The 21,170-nt window shown below is 41.0% G+C and overlaps 1 protein-coding gene across 1 annotated transcript in view; it reads left to right on the forward strand.

The window, feature by feature from the left end:
* LOC138676431 (putative leucine-rich repeat-containing protein DDB_G0290503) overlaps positions 1–21,170 on the forward strand; it is a 176,563-nt gene that overhangs the window by 134,602 nt on the left and 20,791 nt on the right. Inside the window, exons 22-27 of the mRNA XM_069765720.1 lie at positions 4,716–4,789; positions 5,486–5,570; positions 10,511–10,679; positions 15,778–15,860; positions 18,793–18,891; positions 20,211–20,318. Coding sequence (XP_069621821.1) covers positions 4,716–4,789; positions 5,486–5,570; positions 10,511–10,679; positions 15,778–15,860; positions 18,793–18,891; positions 20,211–20,318 — 618 coding nt within the window. The remainder of the gene's footprint in view (positions 1–4,715; positions 4,790–5,485; positions 5,571–10,510; positions 10,680–15,777; positions 15,861–18,792; positions 18,892–20,210; positions 20,319–21,170) is intronic.

Below are 21,170 nucleotides of genomic sequence, written 5' to 3' on the forward strand. Positions count from 1 at the left end.
CCCACCATGACATCCTTAATGGCTTCAGAGAGACCCTTTCTGAAAATGGCTGCAAGCGCAGATTCATTCCATTGAGTGAGCACGGACCATCTTCTAAATTTCTGGCAATATAGCTCTATCTCATCCTGAGCCTGACAAAGAGCCAGCAAATTTTTTTCTGCCTGATCTACTGAATTAGGCTCATCGTACAGCAATCCAAGCGCCAGGAAAAACGCATCGATATCACTCAATGCAGGATCTCCTGACGCAAGAGAAAATGCCCAGTCCTGAGGGTCGCCACGCAAAAAAGAAATGACGATCCTAACCTGTTGCGCTGGGTCACCAGAGGAACGAGGTTTCAAAGCCAGAAACAGTTTACAATTATTCTTGAAACTCAGAAATTTAGTTCTATCTCCAAAAAACAAATCTGGAATAGGAATTCTCGGTTCTAACAAAGAATTCTGAACCACAAAATTTTGTATATCTTGAACTCTTGCCGTGAGCTGATCTACACATGAAGACAAACCTTTAATGTCCATTGTAACACCTGTGTCCTGAACCACCCAAATGTCTAGGGGAAAAAAAAGACAAATCACAGTGCAAAGGAAAAAAAATGGTCTCAGAACTTCTTTTTTCCCTCTATTGAGAATCATTAGTACTTTTGGCTTCCTGTACTGTTATGATAGGCAATTCAGTAACACAATGTACATAGCGATCAGAGCACATACAGTGATCTGACAATAACCCAAAATAATAGAACGAGCTCTGAGACGTGGAAACTCTGTAGACCGCAATTCCTGATCCTCTCCAAACACAACTAGAGGCAGCTGTGGATTGCGCCTAAGGCTCCCTATGCAACTCGGCACAGCCTGAGAAACTAACTAGCCTGAAGATAGAAAAATAAGCCTACCTTGCCTCAGAGAAATACCCCAAAGGAAAAGGTAGCCCCCCACATATAATGACTGTGAGTAAGATGAAAAGACAAACGTAGGGATGAAATAGATTCAGCAAAGTGAGGCCCGATATTCTAGACAGAACGAGGATAGGAAAGATAACTTTGCGGTCTACACAAAACCCTAAAGAAAACCACGCAAAGGGGGCAAAAAGACCCTCCGTACCAAACTAACGGCACGGAGGTACACCCTTTGCGTCCCAGAGCTTCCAGCAAAACAAATAGACAAGCTGGACAGAAAAAATAGCAACAAATAGCAAAGAAGCACTTAGCTATGCAGAGCAGCAGGCCACAGGAATGATCCAGAGAAACACAAGTCCAACACTGGAACATTGACAGGAAGCATGGATCAAAGCATCAGGTGGAGTTAAGTAGAGAAGCAGCTAACGACCTCACCAGATCACCTGAGGGAGGAAACTCAGAAGCCGCAGTACCACCTTCCTCCACAAACGGAAGCTCCCAGAGAGAACCAGCCGAAGTACCACTTGTGACCACAGGAGTGAACTCTGCCACAGAATTCACAACACATAAGTGTATTCTGAACAGTTCATTTATGACAACATAATCTCTAGTTTAGCTGCATAATTGACCCATTTTGTACTTGTTTTAATGTTATACTTGTATTTAAAAGACAAAAAGTAAAGAGGCAGTGTTCATTTTGGCACAAAGGTCCACTACAGAGACCTCTGTTGAAAATGTTTCAGAAGCTCTGATACAGTGGGGCAAAAAAGTATTTAGTCAGTCAGCAATAGTGCAAGTTCCACCACTTAAAAAGATGAGAGGCGTCTGTAATTTACATCATAGGTAGACCTCAACTATGGGAGACAAACTGAGAAAAAAAAATCCAGAAAATCACATTGTCTGTTTTTTTAACATTTTATTTGCATATTATGGTGGAAAATAAGTATTTGGTCAGAAACAAAATCAAGATTTCTGGCTCTCACAGACCTGTAACTTCTTCTTTAAGAGTCTCCTCTTTCCTCCACTCATTACCTGTAGTAATGGCACCTGTTTAAACTTGTTATCAGTATAAAAAGACACCTGTGCACACCCTCAAACAGTCTGACTCCAAACTCCACTATGGTGAAGACCAAAGAGCTGTCAAAGGACACCAGAAACAAAATTGTAGCCCTGCACCAGGCTGGGAAGACTGAATCTGCAATAGCCAACCAGCTTGGAGTGAAGAAATCAACAGTGGGAGCAATAATTAGAAAATGGAAGACATACAAGACCACTGATAATCTCCCTCGATCTGGGGCTCCACGCAAAATCCCACCCCGTGGGGTCAGAATGATCACAAGAACGGTGAGCAAAAATCCCAGAACCACGCGGGGGGACCTAGTGAATGAACTGCAGAGAGCTGGGACCAATGTAACAAGGCCTACTATAAGTAACACACTACGCCACCATGGACTCAGATCCTGCAGTGCCAGACGTGTCCCACTGCTTAAGCCAGTACATGTCCGGGCCCGTCTGAAGTTTGCTAGAGAGCATTTGGATGATCCAGAGGAGTTTTGGAAGAATGTCCTATGGTCTGATGAAACCAAACTGGAACTGTTTGGTAGAAACACAACTTGTCGTGTTTGGAGGAAAAAGAATACTGAGTTGCATCCATCAAACACCATACCTACTGTAAAGCATGGTGGTGGAAACATCATGCTTTGGGGCTGTTTCTCTGCAAAGGGGCCAGGACGACTGATCCGGGTACATGAAAGAATGAATGGAGCCATGTATCGTGAGATTTTGAGTGCAAACCTCCTTCCATCAGCAAGGGCATTGAAGATGAAACGTGGCTGGGTCTTTCAACATGACAATGATCCAAAGCACACCGCCAGGGCAACGAAGGAGTGGCTTCGTAAGAAGCATTTCAAGGTCCTGGAGTGGCCTAGCCAGTCTCCAGATCTCAACCCTATAGAAAACCTTTGGAGGGAGTTGAAAGTCCGTGTTGCCAAGCGAAAAGCCAAAAACATCAGTGCTCTAGAGGAGATCTGCATGGAGGAATGAGCCAACATACCAACAACAGTGTGTGGCAACCTTGTGAAGACGTACAGAAAACGTTTGACCTCTGTCATTGCCAACAAAGGATATATTACAAAGTATTGAGATGAAATTTTGTTTCTGACCAAATACTTATTTTCCACCATAATATGCAAATAAAATGTTAAAAAAACAGACAATGTGATTTTCTGGATTTTTTTTTCTCAGTTTGTCTCCCATAGTTGAGGTCTACCTATGATGTAAATTACAGACGCCTCTCATCTTTTTAAGTGGTGGAACTTGCACTATTGCTGACTGACTAAATACTTTTTGCCCCACTGTATAAAGCAATAGCCCTTATGCAAAAGGTCACAAATTGTGAAAAATGTTTATTTAGTGCACTTTGCGCAACAAAAGTTGACAATATGGGCATGGGGTACCATGAGGAGGATGGCCAAAACCAGGTTTATTTAGCGTCACATCAGAAAATGTCTTAAATATGTATTGAAATCTACTTCTGCCTATAGGAAACTTAGATTTTATTTTCTGAATTTAGGATAGTCTAAAATTGTGCTAAATTTATTAAGTGTTTTCTGCCTTTTCATATATTTGGTTCAGTATTCTCCAATATTTTTTTTAGATTGACATGTAATACACAACTCTTAATAAAAACGGTCTCAGAAAATGAAACCTACGTCTACGAGCAGGTGCAGAATTGCAAAAAAAAAAAAAATTATGACCTATAGTTAAATAAATATGTCTGAAAGTTGTCGGTTTCGCAAAGTTATACACATTTGTGTGCAAGCTGCAACTTTTCGAAGTTTAGTTTAATAAATGTGGGCTAATATACGTGTCTGTGTTATGTCTTCTTTGTTGGCTTACAATCTGATGGGAGAGTTTATAGCTCTTATCTTCCTTCATCTGAGCCCGTCTCCATTGATTTATGACCACAAAGTTCAGCTCAAATTTCATATAGTCATAAATCAACTGAATGGAGCTCAGAAAAAATAATAAGAGTTAAAAACTCTCCCATCTGAACAAGCTCACTGAAAGATTCTCAGTTAACTCATTCCCTCTTCGAGCAATTGACAGTGAAATATAGAGGCTATAGAAGGCAAACGGTGCAATTTTTTTGGGAAAAAATATATGCCTTTAAGTATTTCAAAAATTGCTCCCAAAGGTGTCCATATGCTTTAATACATACATGTACTAATACATGTTGAAATAGCAATACAACTAATAAGTCAAGTAATGTTAAAGGGGTTGTCTAGGATTACTAGTTTTTGTTTACTGTAGTGATGGCATTGCGTACATGCTGGTGGCCAATGCAAACTTTTAAAATAAATGAACTTTTATTAATTCTCACCAGGTCCAGCGTTGCCTCTCTGATATTACCCTTTTGTTCATAGGCTGCAGCTGTGATGTCAAAATCAATAACTCTATAGTCAATCGCCGTGCTCAGGAGATCCGCCAATGTTGACCGCTCAAGCCTCTGAGCCCAGTGATTGACTGGAGCGCTGTTAACTTGACATCACCACTGCAGCTTATCAACAAAGACAGGAGAGGCAGCACTGGACCCAGGGAGGGGGAGTGAAAACTAATTTTTTAGAAGTCTGCAAGCCTACAGTATAATAATAATAATAATAATTAATAATAATAATTTAATTGAGAAAATCCTTTTAAAAGGTAAGTAATACATATTTTTATTTTATCACATTCTCTGCTGTTTGATATTTTATTAACTTCTTGGACACCTATTGACAACAGAATTTATTTTAAATGTATGTATTTATTATACTTTAAATAGTATACAGAATGCAGCACAGAAAAAGTCAGACTGGAACAACTGGTCAACTCTCTACAGAAACAGGTGGAAGAGAAGTAAGTTATTCCTGCATTTTACAGTCATGAAATATACAGACTGTATGGACAAAAGTATTGGGAAACCTACCAATTACAACCACAGGAGCTTTTATGACCCATTCTAAATCTATAGGTATGAATATGGAAACGGTCCCATTGCAGCTAGAACAGCTTCCACTCGTATAGGAAGGCTTGCTGCAAGATTTTGCAGTGTATCTGTGGGAATTTTTGATGTTTTCTGACATAGTTTTTATACATAACTTCCGGATTGTAAAATGCTACTGAATAGGTTGGCGGTGTATAAATAAAACTTTGTATTATTATTTGCCCATTCATCCAGAAGAGCATTTGTGAGGTCTGACACATGTTGGGCAGGAGGACCTGGCTCGCCATCTTCTAGTTTGACCCAATGGTGTGAGATAGGTTGTAGTCAGGGCTCGGTGTGGACCAGTCAAGTTCTTCCACACCAAAGAATTTCCATAGTGCAATGGCCCAAGAGGCAGTCCTTTCAGGTTCTGTAATCAAGGTTCTGGCCCCTTCACAAGCCCTCCGGTCTACACTTGTATCCAACCAGGAGACAACGCCATCACTCAGAGGCCATGCAGAAATTAGTACTTTATCTAAAATGCCCATTAACTACAATATTTTCGATTTATTTTAATGACAACATCACAGTGACATTTTTTATTTCTTTATTTTTCACAACTTGCATAGGGAACGGGCATTGAAACATCTGCAGCACATTAGGGAGGTCGAGAAGACTGAGATGAGCATAGAAAAGTCATCACTGGAGTTGAAGGTACAAAGTGACTTTTAAGACATTTAAAAGGGAATTCATCACGATATTTTTATTTAATTAATAATTTATTCATGTTATAAAGATTTATTTTTAAAACAAAATAAAATGTATTACATTAACATAATTTTTTCTTTCTGTCACTGGAGGCTGTCATTTTCATTTGTTGTTATGCAAGTGTCAGAACACTACACCTAGGCCTCCTTCACACGTCCTGGTGATTCCTGTACAGGAAAAACCTGTACTGGTGAAATCCATGGTCCGAGTCCATGTGCCATCTGTATGTACGCATGTGACATCCACGTTACATTCGTATATCCATTTGTCATCCGAGTGACACGTACCATCGCCTGGGAAAAGTGGTACAGTTCACAATGATCCCAGCTGCTGAGAGCACCAGGCGACAATGATGGCAGTTGCATTCAGCACCCTCTGTATACATTGTGTAAAATAAAAAATTACATTTAAAAAAATGGCGTGGACTCCCACGTAATTTTCATAACCAGCAGAGGGAATGCCTGCCATGTAAAAACCTGACGTGCGCACCACCATTGAATACAGTGGGTGTGTGTCCACATTTGCGGCCCTTACAAATGGACCTCATACGGATACAAAAAAAGATGTATGAAGGGGGCCTTACACACAGCAATCACGGAAGCAATTAGGAGACTGCAATTGCTATCTGACGGCATGTCCTATTCTGCGGCTGCCTCAGCTGTGAACTGTGCACTTCCCCTGGGCTTATTGTAGCCTGGCACTGTGTGCTCAGCTACAAATTCCCTCGGTCGCCGCTGCTTACAGCACTAACAGGAGGTCTGGGCACCTGGGCAGCAGCGGTAAGAACACATTTTAAGAATATAGCAAGAAGAATGCCATTAATTACACTGCTGAGCCCTGAACACTGCGGTGGTGACATGTTGGCAGGGCCGGTTTTAGACAGATCGGGGCCCTGGGCCGAGGCGTACATAGAAATCATGGGCCACATAGTGTAAGTTCTATTCCCCCACATACTGTAGTGCTCCATAAAGTATATTTGGCCCGATATAATGCTCCTTGCAGTATAATGAGCCCCATATAGTTTTCCATACAGTATAATGCTTAGAAAGCAGTGGGAAATATGGGGTACAAGAATAGTCAGCTCACCAAACTTTGAGTGTCCTCAGTGGTTGATACCTTTTAATGGCTAACTGAAAAGATGGTAACAAATTGCAAGCTTTTGATGCTACTACACAGGTCTCTTCATCAGGCAAAGACTAAAACAAATTCTGAAGAATCACATAATCATTATGTGATTCTTCAGAATTTGTTTTAGTCTTTGCCTGATGAAGAGACCTGAGTAGTCTCGAAAGCTTGCAATTTGTTACCATCTTTTCAGTTAGCCATTAAAAGGTATCAACCACTGAGGACTCTCAATTCTAAATATTTTTCTATCTACTGGTTAGCACGGGACCAAGATATATTTCTTTCCTGTATCAAACTTTGAGTAGCAGTCTTTAGGTACCTTCACACATAACGTTAAGGATATCGTTGCAACGTCACGCTTTTTGTGACGTAGCAACGATCCCGCTAACGATATCTTTATGTGTGACAGCGACCAACGATCAGGCCCCTGCTGGGAGATCGTTGGTCGTGGGGAATGATCAGGACCTTTTTTTGGTCGCTGATCACCCCGCTGTCATCGCTGTAACCAGGGTAAACATCGGGTTACTAAGTGCAGGGCCGCGCTTAGTAACCCGATATTTACCCTGGTTACCATTGTAAAAGTAAAAAAAAAAAACTACATACTCACATTCCGATGTCTGTCACGTCCCCCGGCGTCAGCTTCCCTGCACTGTGTCAGCGCCGGCCGGCCGTAAAGCAGAGCACAGCGGTGACGTCACCGCTCTGCTTTACGGCTGGCGCTTACACAGTGCAGGGAAGCTGATGCCGGGGGACGTGACAGACATCGGAATGTGAGTATGTAGTGTTTTTTTTTTTTTACTTTTACAATGGTAACCAGGGTAAATATCGGGTTACTAAGCGCGGCCCTGCACTTAGTAACCCGATGTTTACCCTGGTTACCTGGGGACTTCAACATCGTTGAAGACAGTTTCAACGATGCCGAAGTTGTTCCCCTGATCGTTGGTCGCTGGAGAGAGCTGTCTGTGTGACAGCTCCCCAGCGACCACACAACGACTTACCAACGATCACGGCCAGGTCGTATCGCTGGTCGTGATCGTTGGTAAATCGTTTAGTGTAACGGTACCCTTAGCCGTCCCATTCTCGGACGTTGAGATAAATAGCAGAAAAAAAAGAATATCCTCCAGCAGTAGCCAAAAATATAAAAAATATATAGTTTATTAATCACATTAAAAACTGTAGTAGCAGGTCACCAAAAGAGATCCATAGACATAGGAGAAGCAGACCAACTAGTTTCAGCTTAACGTCTTAATCATGGCATGATCAGCTTATCATGATTAAGGCATTAAGCTGAAACTAGTTGGTCGGCTTCTGCTATGTCTATGGATCTCTTTTGGTTACCTGCTACTACAGTAGCATAAAGCGATGCAAAAATAATTATTCTTTAAAATACCGTAGTTGTTATTGTGTAAAAGCGCCAAAACATCAAAAAACAACATAAATGTTGTATCGCTGTAATTATACTGACCCGAAGATTAAAACTGCCTTATCAATTTTAGCACACGCGGAACGACATGAAAAAACAACAATTCCTAAATTGCTGGTTTTTGTTCATTCTGCCTCCCAAAAATCGGATTAGAAAGTGATCAAAAAATGTGATGTGCCTGAAAATGGTACCAATAAAAAGTCAACTCGTTCAGCAAAAAAAAGCCGTCACATGACTCTGTTGTCATGGAAAAATTATAGCTTTCAAAATGAAAATTTAAAAAAAAGTGATGCAGTTTTTGCAATAAAAAGCGTCTTTTAATGTGTGACAGCAGCCAAACATAAAAACCCGATATAAATCTGGTATCGCTGTAATCGCACCAACCCAAAGAATAAAGTCACCTAATCACTTATACCGCACGAGTAACGGTGTAAAAAATAAATAAAATCAATTCTTCACCTGCTGTTGATTTGTTAATTCTGGCTCCAAAAGATCGCAGAAAGGCTCGGCACACATTTATCCTGTGCCCTGCAGTGAGCGCTTACATCGGGGTTTCCGTGTAAATCCATGTAAACTTCCGTCTGAAGATTCACTATAATGAGGCAGATGGAGGAGCTGTGGATGCCACAGGACCTGTGATCTGGCGGTGTCCTTCTCTTTAGGGATGCATAAAAGTGCCATCGGCCACAGTTTTGTGCACTTCTGAAAAGGACACCACTGACCAGAGGCCAGACTGACTCCAGAGTAACTCTGCTGCCTCATTATAGTGAATTGATCCCTCGGGGGGTTTCATCTGATTCACATTACTCAAAGATTTAGATGGAAACCTCGATGTAAGTGGTCAGCGTAGAGCGCCGGATGTTATCCCAAAAGTTATGTTATGTAAAATGTTCTTAACAAAAACTTCAACTAAATCCACAAAAAAATCCCTTCTGAGCCCCACACTGTGCCTGAACCACATATAGCATCCACATGTTTGGCATTTCTGAAGCGATAACAGCCTGCCTAATTTACAGGTGCGTGTCTCCAGAATCATGAGCTGGGCATAGCGTACGTACTGGTCACTACAATAGCAGTTGGCAATTTTCACTCAGCAACATCTACTGCTGCTTGTTTCTGAAAAACACCCAGGAGTCGAAATCCTTACTACACCTGTAGATAAATTCCCAAAGGGGTATAATTTTCAAAATGGGGTCACTTGAGAGGGGATTCTGCTCTTCTAGCACTTAGGGGCTCTTTATATGGAGTCCGCAAACTATTCTAGGAAAATCTGCACTCCAGGAGGCAAATAGCGCTCTGTCCCTCCCGAGTCTCAAATTTAGGCCAGAGTCACACTACCATTGAACAACGGACGAGTGCTATACGATAAAAAAATCACATAGCACTCAGACCAGTATTCATCTATGGGGCAGCTCGCATCACCGTATTTTTTCTCGGGCGTTTTCAGTGTGCGAGTGAAATTGCAGCATGCTGGGATTGTCACCGATACTCGGCCAAGTCTCGGCTCACTCGCACCCATATAAGCCTATGGGTGTGAGTGAGACAATGCACATCACTCAGCTATCATCCGAGTGATGTGCATTATACGCTGACCCCGGCAATGGAGGAGATGGAGAAATTAATTTCTCCGCAGCTGTGCTCTGATCGTTTCTGTGTGAGAAGCTCGGAGCACAGACGCATGACACTCGGTTCCCGCTCACAGCAGAGCAGGAGTCGAGGGTCATTAGCATATCGCATCCGATGCTTTTGGATCGGATGGCGGCATTAAAGGGAACCTGTCACCTGAATTTGGCGGGACCAGTTTTGGGTCATATGGGCGGGGTTTTGGGGTGTTTGATTCACCCTTTCCTTACCCGCTGGCTGCATGCTGGCCGCAATATTGGATTGAAGTTCATTCTCTGTCCTCCGGAGTACACGCCTGCGCAACGCAATCTTGCCTTGCGCTGGCGTGTACTTCAGAGGACAGAGCATGAACTTCAATCCAATATTGCGGCCAGCATGCAGCCAGCGGGTAAGGAAAGGGTGAATCAAACACCCCAAAACCCCGCCCATATGACCCAAAACTGGTCCCGCCAAATTCAGGTGACAGGTTCCCTTTAAGTCATGACTGTTCTAGTAATGTGGCTGCAGTATTACTGTTGATATTATATTTTAACTGATGAGTGGCTGACTGGGCATTTAGGCATCACGCAGCAATCAAAGACTTCATAGATTTATTTTTCGTCACAATTAGCAACGATCCAGAAATTAAAGTCTGTAATCATTTTACTTTCTTATGTTGGTGCATAGTAATTATTATATTGACTTGTGTCTTGCTTTTATCCTCCTGGATTCCTAGCTGGTGGAGATGCAAGAGTCAAATGGGAGAGTGTCATCATTCAATGTTGGCAACGCTTACCACACTGAACAAAAAAGTAGCAGTCACATAAGGTCGCAAAATGAAGAGAGCCAAAATAATTGTCCACGCTGTGAAGTCTTCCTGCAACAACTAGACAAGGCAATTAAAGGTGGGTCATTTTTAATCTACTTTTGAAATGAAAAACGGGCTTTGTTTCCTTCAAAGTAATCACATATTGCTGCTCCTGAGAAAGAAGACGATGTAGAACTGATGAACTGCATTATTCCTATACCTTTGTGCAGGGAATTGCAGTGTGATGTCTTAAGGAGGACTTTTCATCAATTTTAGCATGTTAAAGAAGCACTCCCATGACAGGGTTTATCCTCTTAATACAATTCAGTCATCATGTTATATATAGCAATGTGTACTTACAATTGCTCATTTTGCCTTTCTACCCAGCTAATTCTTCTCTTTTCTCTGCTCTATATAGAAACAGGAAGTCTCTTGTCCCTGCAGAAATCATTCCCCTCTTCAACTCCTTAGCCAGCTGCTCTTTCCTCCTCCCCACCTCACAAGGACTTTTACAGTGACATTACTTATACAGGGAAAATTGGCCTCCTGTTTCTACATAGAGCTTAGGATTCAGCAAGTCTGTTTTTGATTATGTGATGTCTTAGACCTAATGGAAAGAGAAGAATTCATTGTATAGAAAGGCAAAATGAGCAATTGTAAATACACAGGGCTATATAATATGATGACTGCAATATATTAAGAGGATAAAAATTTTGATGAGTGCTTCTTTAACCCCTTAATTCCATTTGACGTACTATCCCATCGAGGTGACCTGGGACTTAATTCCCAGTAACAGGATAGTACGTCATGGGCGATCAGCCACACTCAAGGGCGGAGCGCGGCCAATCGCTGCCGGGTGTCAGCTGATTATTACAGCTGACATCGGGCACTATGTGCCAGGAGTGGTCACGGACCGCTCCTGGCACATTAACCCCCGTAACACTGTGATCAAACATGATCGCAGAGTTCCAGCGGCACAGGGAAGCATTGCGCAGGGAGGGGGCTCGGAGCAACGCGATGTGATCGCGTTGCTCCGAAGGTCTCCTACCTCCTCCTCCCTTCAGGCCCCGGATCCAAAATGGCCGTGGGGCTCCTTCTGGGTCCTGCAGGGAGGTGGCTTGCAAGCGCCTACTCAGAGCAGGCGCTTGCAAGCCTGCAGCACTGCCTGTCAGATCGCTGATCTGACACAGTGCTGTGCAAAGTGTCCGATCAGTGATCTGACACTACAACATGATGTCCCCCCCTGGGGCAATGTTATAAAGTTAAAAAAAAATATTTTCATATGTAAAAAAAAAAAAAAAAAAATTCCTAAATAAAGAAAAAAAAATATATTGTTCCAGTAAATATATTTCTTTATCTAAATAAAAAAAACAATAAAAGTACACATATTTAGTATCGCCGCATCCGTAACGACCCGACCTATAAAACTGTCCCACTAGTTAACCCCTTCAGTGAACACCGTAAAAAAAAAAACGAGGCAAAAAACAACGCTTTATTATCATACCGCCGAACAAAAAGTGGAATAACACGCAATCAAAAAGACGGATATAAATAAACATGGTACCGCTGAAAATGGCATCTTGTCCCGCAAAAAACGAGCCGCCATCCAGCATCATCAGTGAAAAAATAAAAAGTTATAGTCTTCAGAATAAAGTGATGCAAAAATAATTATTTTTTTATAAAATAGTTTTTATTGTACAAAAGCGCCAAAACTTAAAAAATAATATAAATGAGGTATCGCTGTAATCGTACTGACCCGAAGAATAAAACTGCTTTATCAATTTTACCAAACGTGGAACGGTATAAACGCCCCCCAAAAGAAATTCATGAATAGCTGGGTTTTGGTCATTCTGCCCCACAAAAATTGGAATAAGAAGCGATCAAAAAATATCACATGCCCGAAAATGGTAACAATAAAAGCATCAACTCGTCCTGCAAAAAACAAGACCTCAGGTGACTCTGTGGACCAAAATATGGGAAAATTATAGCTCTCAAAATGTGGAGACGAACTATTTTTTGCAATAAAAAGCGTCTTTTGGTGTGTGACAGCTGCCAATCATAAAATTCTGCTAAAAAACCCGCTATAAATAGTAATTCAAACCCCCCTTCATCACCCCGTTAGTTAGGGAAAAATAATAAAATTAAAAAAAATGTATTTATTTCCATTTTCCCATTAAGGTAAGGGTTGGGGCTAAAGTTAGGGTTAGGGCTACAGTTAGGGTTGGGGCTACAGTTAGGGTTTGAGCTACAGTTAAGGTTAGGGTTGGGGCAAAAGTTAGGGTTAGGGTTGTGGTTAAAGTTAGGGTTGGGGCTAAAGTGAGGGTTAGGGTTGGAGCTAAAGTTAGGGTTGGGGCTAAAGTTGGGGTTAGAGTGGGGATTACATTTACGGTTGGGATTAGGGTTGTGTCAGGGTTAGGGGTGTGTTGGAGTTAGGGGTGTGGTTAGAGTTGGGATTAGGGTTAGGGGTGTGTTGGGGTTAGGGGTGTGGTTGGGATTAGGGTTAGGGGCATGTTCGGGTTAGGGGTGTGGTTAGGGTTATGGTTAGGGTTGGGATTAGGGTTAGGGGTGTGTTTGAATTAGGGTTTCAGTTAGAATTGGGGGGTTCCACTGTTTAGGCACATCAGGGGCTCTCCAAACACGTTATGGCGTCCGATCTCAATTCCAGCCAATTCTGCATTGAGAAATTAAAACAATGCTCCTTCCCTTCCAAGCTCTCCCGCGTCCCTAAACAGGGGTTTACCCCAACATATGGGGTATCAGCGTACTCAGGACAAATTGGACAACAACTTTTGGGGTCTAATTTCTCTTGTTACCCATGGGAAAATAAAAATTTGGGGGGATAAAAAAGATAAGTTCCTTGGGGGGTCTAGTTTCCAATATGGGGTCACGTGTGGGGGGTTTCTACTGTTTAGGTACATCAGGGTCTCTGCAAATGCAACGTGACGCCTGCAGACCAATCCATCTAAGTCTGCATTCCAAACGGCGCTCCTTTCCTTCCAAGCTCTGCCATGCGCCCAAATGGTGGTTCCCCCCACATATGAGGTATCAGAGAACTCAGAACAAATTCCACAACAACTTTTGGGGTCCAATTTCTCCTGTTACCCTTGGGAAAATACAAAACTGGGGGCTAAAAAATAATTTTTGTGGAAAAAAAAGAATTTTTATTTTCACAGCTCAGCGTTATAAACTGTAGTGAAACACTTGGAGGTTCAAAGCTCTCACAACACATCTAGATAAGTTCCTTAGGGGGTCTACTTTCCAAAATGGTGTCAGTTGTGGGGGTTTCAATGTTTAAGCACATCAGGGGCTCTCCAAACACGACATGGCGTCCTATCTCAATTCCAGTCAATTTTGCATTGAAAAGTCAAACGGTGCTCCTTCCCTTTCCGAGCTCTGCCATGCACCAAAACAGTGGTTTACCCCTATATATGGGGTATCTGCGTACTCAGGACAAATTGCACAACAAATTTTGGGGTCCAATTTCTTCTGGTACCCTTGGGAAAATAAAACATTGGAGGCGAAAAGTTCATTTTTGTGAAAAAATATGATTTTTTATTTTTACAGCTCTACAGTACAAACTTCTGTGAAGCACTTGGTGGGTCAAAGTGCTCACCACACATCTAGATAAGTTCCTTAGGTGATCTACTTTCCAAATTGTTGTCATTTGTGAGGGGTTTCAATGTTTAGGCACATCAGGGGCTCTCCAAACGCGACATGGCATTCGATCTCAATTCCAGTCCGAGCTCTGCCATGCACCCAAACAGTGGTTTACCCCCACATATGTGGTATCAGCGTACTCAGGACAAATTGTACAACAACTTTGGGGTCCAATTTCTCCTGTTACCCTTGGTAAAATAAAACAAATTGGAGCTGAATTAAATTTTTTGTGAAGAAAAGTTAAATGTTCATTTTTTGTTAAACATTCCAAAAAATCCTGCGAAACACCTGAAGGGTTAATAAACTTGTTGAATGTGGTTTTGAGCACCTTGAGGGGTGCAGTTTTTAGAATAGTGTCACACTTGAGTATTTTCTATCATATAGACCCCTCAAAGTGACTTCAATTGTGATGTGGTCCCTGAAAAAAATGGTGTTGTAAAAATGAGAAATTGCTGGTCAACTTTTAACCCTTATAACTCCCTAACAAAAATTTGGGTTCCAAAATTGTGCTGATGTAAAGTAGACATGTGAGAAATGTTACTTATTAAGTATTTTGTGTGATATATCTCTGTGATTTAAGGGCATAAAAATTCAGAGTTGGAAAATTGCGAAATTTTCAAAATGTTCGCCAAATTTCTGTTTTTTTTCACAAATAAAGGCAGGTAATATCAAAGAAATTTTACCACTATCATGAAGTACAATATGTCACGAGAAAACATTGTCAGAATCATTAGGATCCGTTGAAGCGTTCCAGAGTTATAACCTCATAAAGGGACAATGGTCAGAATTGTAAAAATTGGCCCGGTCATTAACGTGCAAACCACCCTTGGAGGTTAAGGGGTTAAACAGGCCACATCATGTAATAGTGGCTGCAGAGCTGAATAAAACGTATTTTTTTACATATGTTGTCGATATATTAGTTTAAAGTTTAAATTGTACATTTACACTTCAAACAAAGGGGGTGTTATCAGAGATACATCTCTGGAGGGGAGTACTTTTTATACTGCGTAACATTGACTGATCATAAGGAGGAGGCATCATACAGAGGGGAAAAAAAACTTGGCCCACAGAGAAGCTTTGTGCAATCTTACTTTGTGTGAGATGTAATAAAACACAGCGCTGCTCTCCTCAATCTTATTGTCGCCTTCTACTGTGATTACAAAGCGGGGGAGGGGAGTAGAGCAGAGCGGTGGGTCATTAAAAACACCTCTGCAGAGCTTTTCAAGTCAAAATTTCTGCAACAGAGATTAGAAATGATAGCATATGCCAATAATATGTCATTACCTTAAAGGTGACAAATTCCTACATGTGTTGCGGCTGTTGAAAAGCCGCAAGACATGCAGCAACGAGTACGCCAAAGTCACTCGGTTGGCACACTAGCATGCTCGGATAGCACCTTGCGTGAGCACGTTCACTAATCACTAGTCCTAACATCAGATGGACAAGTGTTGTGACAGGACAGCACTTTCCATAGCGCACATTGTAATCATTTTTATTGTTCCATATTAAAAACATAACCAGATCTGTATTTTAACCAGGGTGCCAGGAACGTAATGTTGAATTACAGGAGCAAAAGGACCAAACACTGGGGTCTCTGTACCAACTGCAAGATATTCTAAAGGTAACTATTTCTAGCTCCTCTGTCAATGATCAAAAGAAAGGATATCCTGCCATTTACCATATGATGTAAATATTACAGAAGGAAATTAGATTTAACATGCAAAAGATTTACTTCAGCTGTCAGTGCTAAAAAAGGAAAAAAAAAACAGCAAGGTACAGAGTCTCAATTTTGAAATATGTCACAAGACACTTACAATTATATCATAGTTATCTTATCGCATAAGGTTATCTTCCAACAGTTCTTACATGAATAAGATCTTGCAGGTGTCATGTAAGTATATATAATTTTGGTTCGATTGAGAACACAATGTTTCGATTGATCCATATATTGCTGTATTAAGCAAACACTTAAATGTAAATAAAAAAAAGTAATAAATAACTTTGTAGAAGTTAGGATTATAAGGGTGTCCGACAGTAATAAAAATGATAGGCATATGACCTAAAACGTGGCGGCGATATCTTGCATAGAAGACATCTGTGTTCTCCTGCCTTTACAGTAATCCTAGTTAGTTTGTGTACATCTTGGATATAAGGAAGACTAGATAAATTACAATTGTAATGGCATTGCTATGTAAGGGCCTCATACATATTAGACAAAACTCAGCCAGCCAAACCTGCCAATATTGGCCGTGGCTAATATATATAGGGGCCTCCTAACACTTTGAGACTTTGAGAGAAAGATCTTGCTGTCATAGGAGTCCACTCCTTTTTGTATGCAGAAGTGGGAAGAAATAGTTTTAATTTGCACAATCATTCGGCCATCAGCTACCTAAATGTATGGGCACCTTCTACTTTCTAGTGCTGTAAGAGAAAAAATTATCCTGAATATTTGTGTTGTATCCAGACCCAAATAGAACTCTTAAATTAATTGTCACACTACAGACAGCCCCCTTAATATGAGATAATGGATCTAATTCCCACGACTTGACCAACCATACATTTCCTTCTGAAATGTAGTAACACATGGCAGCTCTTCATAAGAATTTGTGATCCATGTAATACATTGCTGGCCTAAGTCTTAAAGAATTAGAGCATTTGGAGTCCCCAATGATACTGGGAACAGGGTTTTGCTGAATGTTGTCATAATGAAGCCGGCGGGAACATGCTCGGCCTCCAATCCATAAATTGTGTCTGGGACCATAGTAAGTAGCTGTATGTTGTACTCAACGTTCTCTGGCAGTATCATAGACAATCAATGAAGCGGTAGTTGACCAATACTTCCTCCAGTTAAATAGGGCTACTTAGCCCCCATCCTTCAAGTAGGGGATGACTTTCATCAGACCAAACTCTTTCACCAAGATTTAAAAGGATGTTCCCACATTTGAATCACCTTTTTTTGCATCATGTAAATAGCTGGACCCATGTAAATTACTTACCTGGGGAGGAGATGTCACCAGGATGCTCTATGGTAAGAAGGCAAGCCGATGCAGTCGGTGTGACACTCTGACATGCTTTGGTTACTGGCGTTCACGTGGATTGATCTACACAAAGTACATCCCTTCGTAGCAGCAGTGTTCCCTAACCACAGTGGTCTCTTTCAGCAACATAGTGTGTCGTCACACCTCACAAATCGATCAGGAATAGTCTGAAAAAAATGACAGAGATGGAGGTGTTGATTGGGCCTCCAAATTCCCCAGATCTCAAATTAATCAAACAATTGTGGGATGTTCTGGAAAACAAGTCCAATCCATTGAGGCCAGGACTTGCAACGCCTCTTTCACACTTCCGTCACAATGCGTCGTTTTGTGAAAAAAACGGATCCAGCAAATGTTTCTGCTGGATCCGTTTTTTTCTCATACACTTGTATTAGCGACGGATTGTGACGGATGGCCTTCCGTTTCATCCGTCGTGCGCTGGATCCGTTGTAAAAATGCTGTGCGTCGGGCGGAGACAACGCACATAGAAATGTTTTTGTGTATGTCGGAAAATCGCTTAGCGACGGATTCTGCGCTGTCCGTCGTTGGCTATAATGGAAGCCTATGGACGCAGGATCCGTCGCTGAATGTTAAAAGCAGGAATCAAGCGACGGATGCAGTCTTTTGAAACTGAGCATGCGCAGAAGAATTTCCAGTCAGGAAAATTATCTCTCTCTCTTTTTACTATTGATGCTGCCTATGCTGCATCAATAGTAAAAAGATATAATGTTAAAAATAATAATAAAAACTAAAAATCATGATATTCTTACCTTCTGGCATCCCCTGCAGCCTTCCCGATGCTCACAATGCTCCCTGCAGCTCCCGTTCACAGTGATGCCTTGCGAAATGACCCGATGATGTAGCGGTCTCGCAAGACCGCTACGTCTTCACAGGTCATTGTCTTGCAAAGCATTACTGGGAAGAAAAAAATATCACGATTTTTTTTTTTTATTATTATTTTTAATATGGGTTTTGTTGTGTATGCGTTTTCGCAGCGGAAAAACGTGGCGAAGACGCATACACAACGTGTGCACATAGTCAATTCTGGCAACAACTGCCTCGACCGGTCCGTCAAAAAAACAGACCCAGTGCACCCGTTTATTACAATCGGCACAGGATCTGTCTTTTCAATATTTTGTCAGATTGTGACTGATTGTAAAAACGGAAGTGTGAAGAAGGCCTAAAGAAGCTGTTGCCAATGTCTTGGTATCAGATAACACAGGACACCTTTAGAGATTTTGTAGGTAGGGTCCATGCCTTGACAAGTTGGGGCTGTTTTGCTAGAATTTAGTTATTCTATTTATTTTACTCCCTTATCTTATATAGCCTCATTAATCCCTCAGCACTTTACAAACATCATCATTGCTGTCTCCACTGGGGCTCACAATCTAAATTCGCTATCAGTATGTTTTGAAAATGAGGGAGTCCTACACAATATTTACCTTTTGGATTTAATGTTATAGTGTATAGGTATTTATTCCTTTAATGTCTTCAGAATATGTTTTTTTGCCTCCACAGAACCTTTCGAAGCAGACTAAGGTAAATGAACAAGTGGCACAAGCACTGCAGGTAGACAACGAGACCCTGAAAAACCAACACAAGCTGGTCACAGAACAAGTAAAAAAAATCTAGTTACTTTCTTTATTAAAATAAAACTGCTAAAGATCCTGTATAATAAACTTTTCAATCTATTTTCTGCCCCAAACGATACATTTTATAGCCAGGGCTAGAGGCTTTGACTTCGTGGTGACTTTGAGCACAACACACATTTTGCAGTCAAATATCACAGTATCACCATTAAATATAGTAGATGTGATCACATGGCATCCAGGAAGTTTATATGAATATAACACACAAGTGTCAAAAGTTCAAATAATTTAGATTCCTTTCACCTTGTGTGTCACTGTGATGGTAACTGGATGATCGAATACCATCACACTGACATTGTAGTGCGATATGGCAGTGGCATACTGCAATCTTTGCGTCACGGATAACGTTTTTGTGTGGTCCCAGCCGCAAAGGGTTCATCAGGACTTCAACACTGCCTGCCCTTCCTTACATGGTCTGACCTCAAGCCACGATGGAATGTTTGGATAGAATCACAGAGATCTGTATAATTTGGTTTCCTGACCACCAAGGAGGGAAATACCCGTACACAGGGCTGGACCATAGATTGGGGTAGTTGGTTTGCTTATTATAGCTTTAGCCAATACTGATGGAGGTGTTATTTAGATGCTTGTATAATGGAACATAGAGTATTAACACTACATTTTATAACCTTATGATAATTTTTTTTAACAACTTAAAAAGTGGTAGCGAATACCCCTTTAATATAATAAGTAGTTCCCCTTGTAAAACAAAAATAAACCATAAACTCACTTCCTGCACTGGCGCCATTCCAGAAATGTCTTCGCCTGGTCTCTTGGTGCTAGCATGACACTGTTATGTCACATGAGCTCTGCAGCCAATCAGTGGCCACTATTGGCGCTGCGCTCTCACTTCCTTTTTATGATGGTTGGACCAACGATGAGAGCACATCATTCCAATCATGGACACTGTTGGAACAGCACCAGTGTGGAAGCTGACTGTTGACTGTCTACTTCATTTCAAAGTGGCTTGTCCAAATTGTGTACAACCCCTTTAGTAATAATCAGCATTCATTATAGCGACTGAAGTGGGGGATCAGGTCATTACAAGACTTTTCAGATGTTTTCACCAGACATTGAACGTTCTTCTCCTCCTTCTTGATTGTGGTGACAGCTTATACAGTACAGATGACTGCATTGTATGAACGGTTTTGATGTACCGTTTACATCGTCATTTAATTCTATGTATTCTACGATATTTGGTTGACTTGTTATGATGGCAGTTGTGGAAAAATTGCCGTCAGAAAAATATCACTTTTCTCTGTGGTTTATGCTATGTCTTCCGTGCAGCTCAAGGTGTTGTTTAAAGAGAAACAAAGCCTGGGAAATGCCTACAAGAAAATTTCCCAAGAGGAGAAGCCAGCAGATGACTGGACAGAGAAATCTAGATTAGTTAAGGTAATTTGTATGCAAACTGACATTCACCTCATGTAACCTGCCATAGTGGAGGCCTACACTCCCAGTGCCTGAGACGTAATGTGAATGTCCAATGCCAGTAAAAAAAAAGCTTTGGTGATTTACCCAAACAAGAGCACGCAATACAGAACTTCATATAAACTTGTGTGAGAATCAGCACAAAACACAAAGCTCCCTGGAAAGTGTCCTGTTAACATCATAGTATGCAAATAGCATAATGAAGAGGACTTGATCTCTGGCACCACCTATTGGATGTAGCAATCCTAAAATACTATATACACCTTTTCAGATTGCTAAATCCAATAGGCGGCGCCAAAGATCAAGTCATCTTCCTTCTGAAGAGGCTATTTGCATATTTAAATACCCAAGGATGCATTACATGGCCTATATACACTGTGTTCCAAACTATTATGCAAATAATATTTCCTCATATTTTCTCTAAATTACCTATCTGAATTGCAGTCATTGTTATTTTCCAGTCATCTACTAATCTATGTATAATTGCAATGTTTTGGAACAAACTGCCTATGAAATCAGTATCTTTAAAAAAAAAAAATAATAAACACTCAAAATGCATGTTCCAAATTATTATGCACAGCAGAGTTTAACCTTTGTTTATTTAATTTTGAACAAAAAAATGGTCAATTTGTGAAGTTATAAGCATTATCAGCTTATTACAAAATGAAATCAGTGTTCAAGTGTAAACTTTATTCTAGGTGATGTTACATTTGCACATAGGACCCCTTGTTCGAAAGAAGCTTCTGAACTCTCTCGTCCATTGAATTTGTCAGTTTTTGGATGGTTTCTGCTTCAATTGTTTTGCATGTGGACAGA

Source organism: Ranitomeya imitator, chromosome 4 (genome assembly GCF_032444005.1).
Source record: "Ranitomeya imitator isolate aRanImi1 chromosome 4, aRanImi1.pri, whole genome shotgun sequence".
In the NCBI taxonomy this organism is placed as follows: domain Eukaryota; kingdom Metazoa; phylum Chordata; class Amphibia; order Anura; family Dendrobatidae; genus Ranitomeya; species Ranitomeya imitator.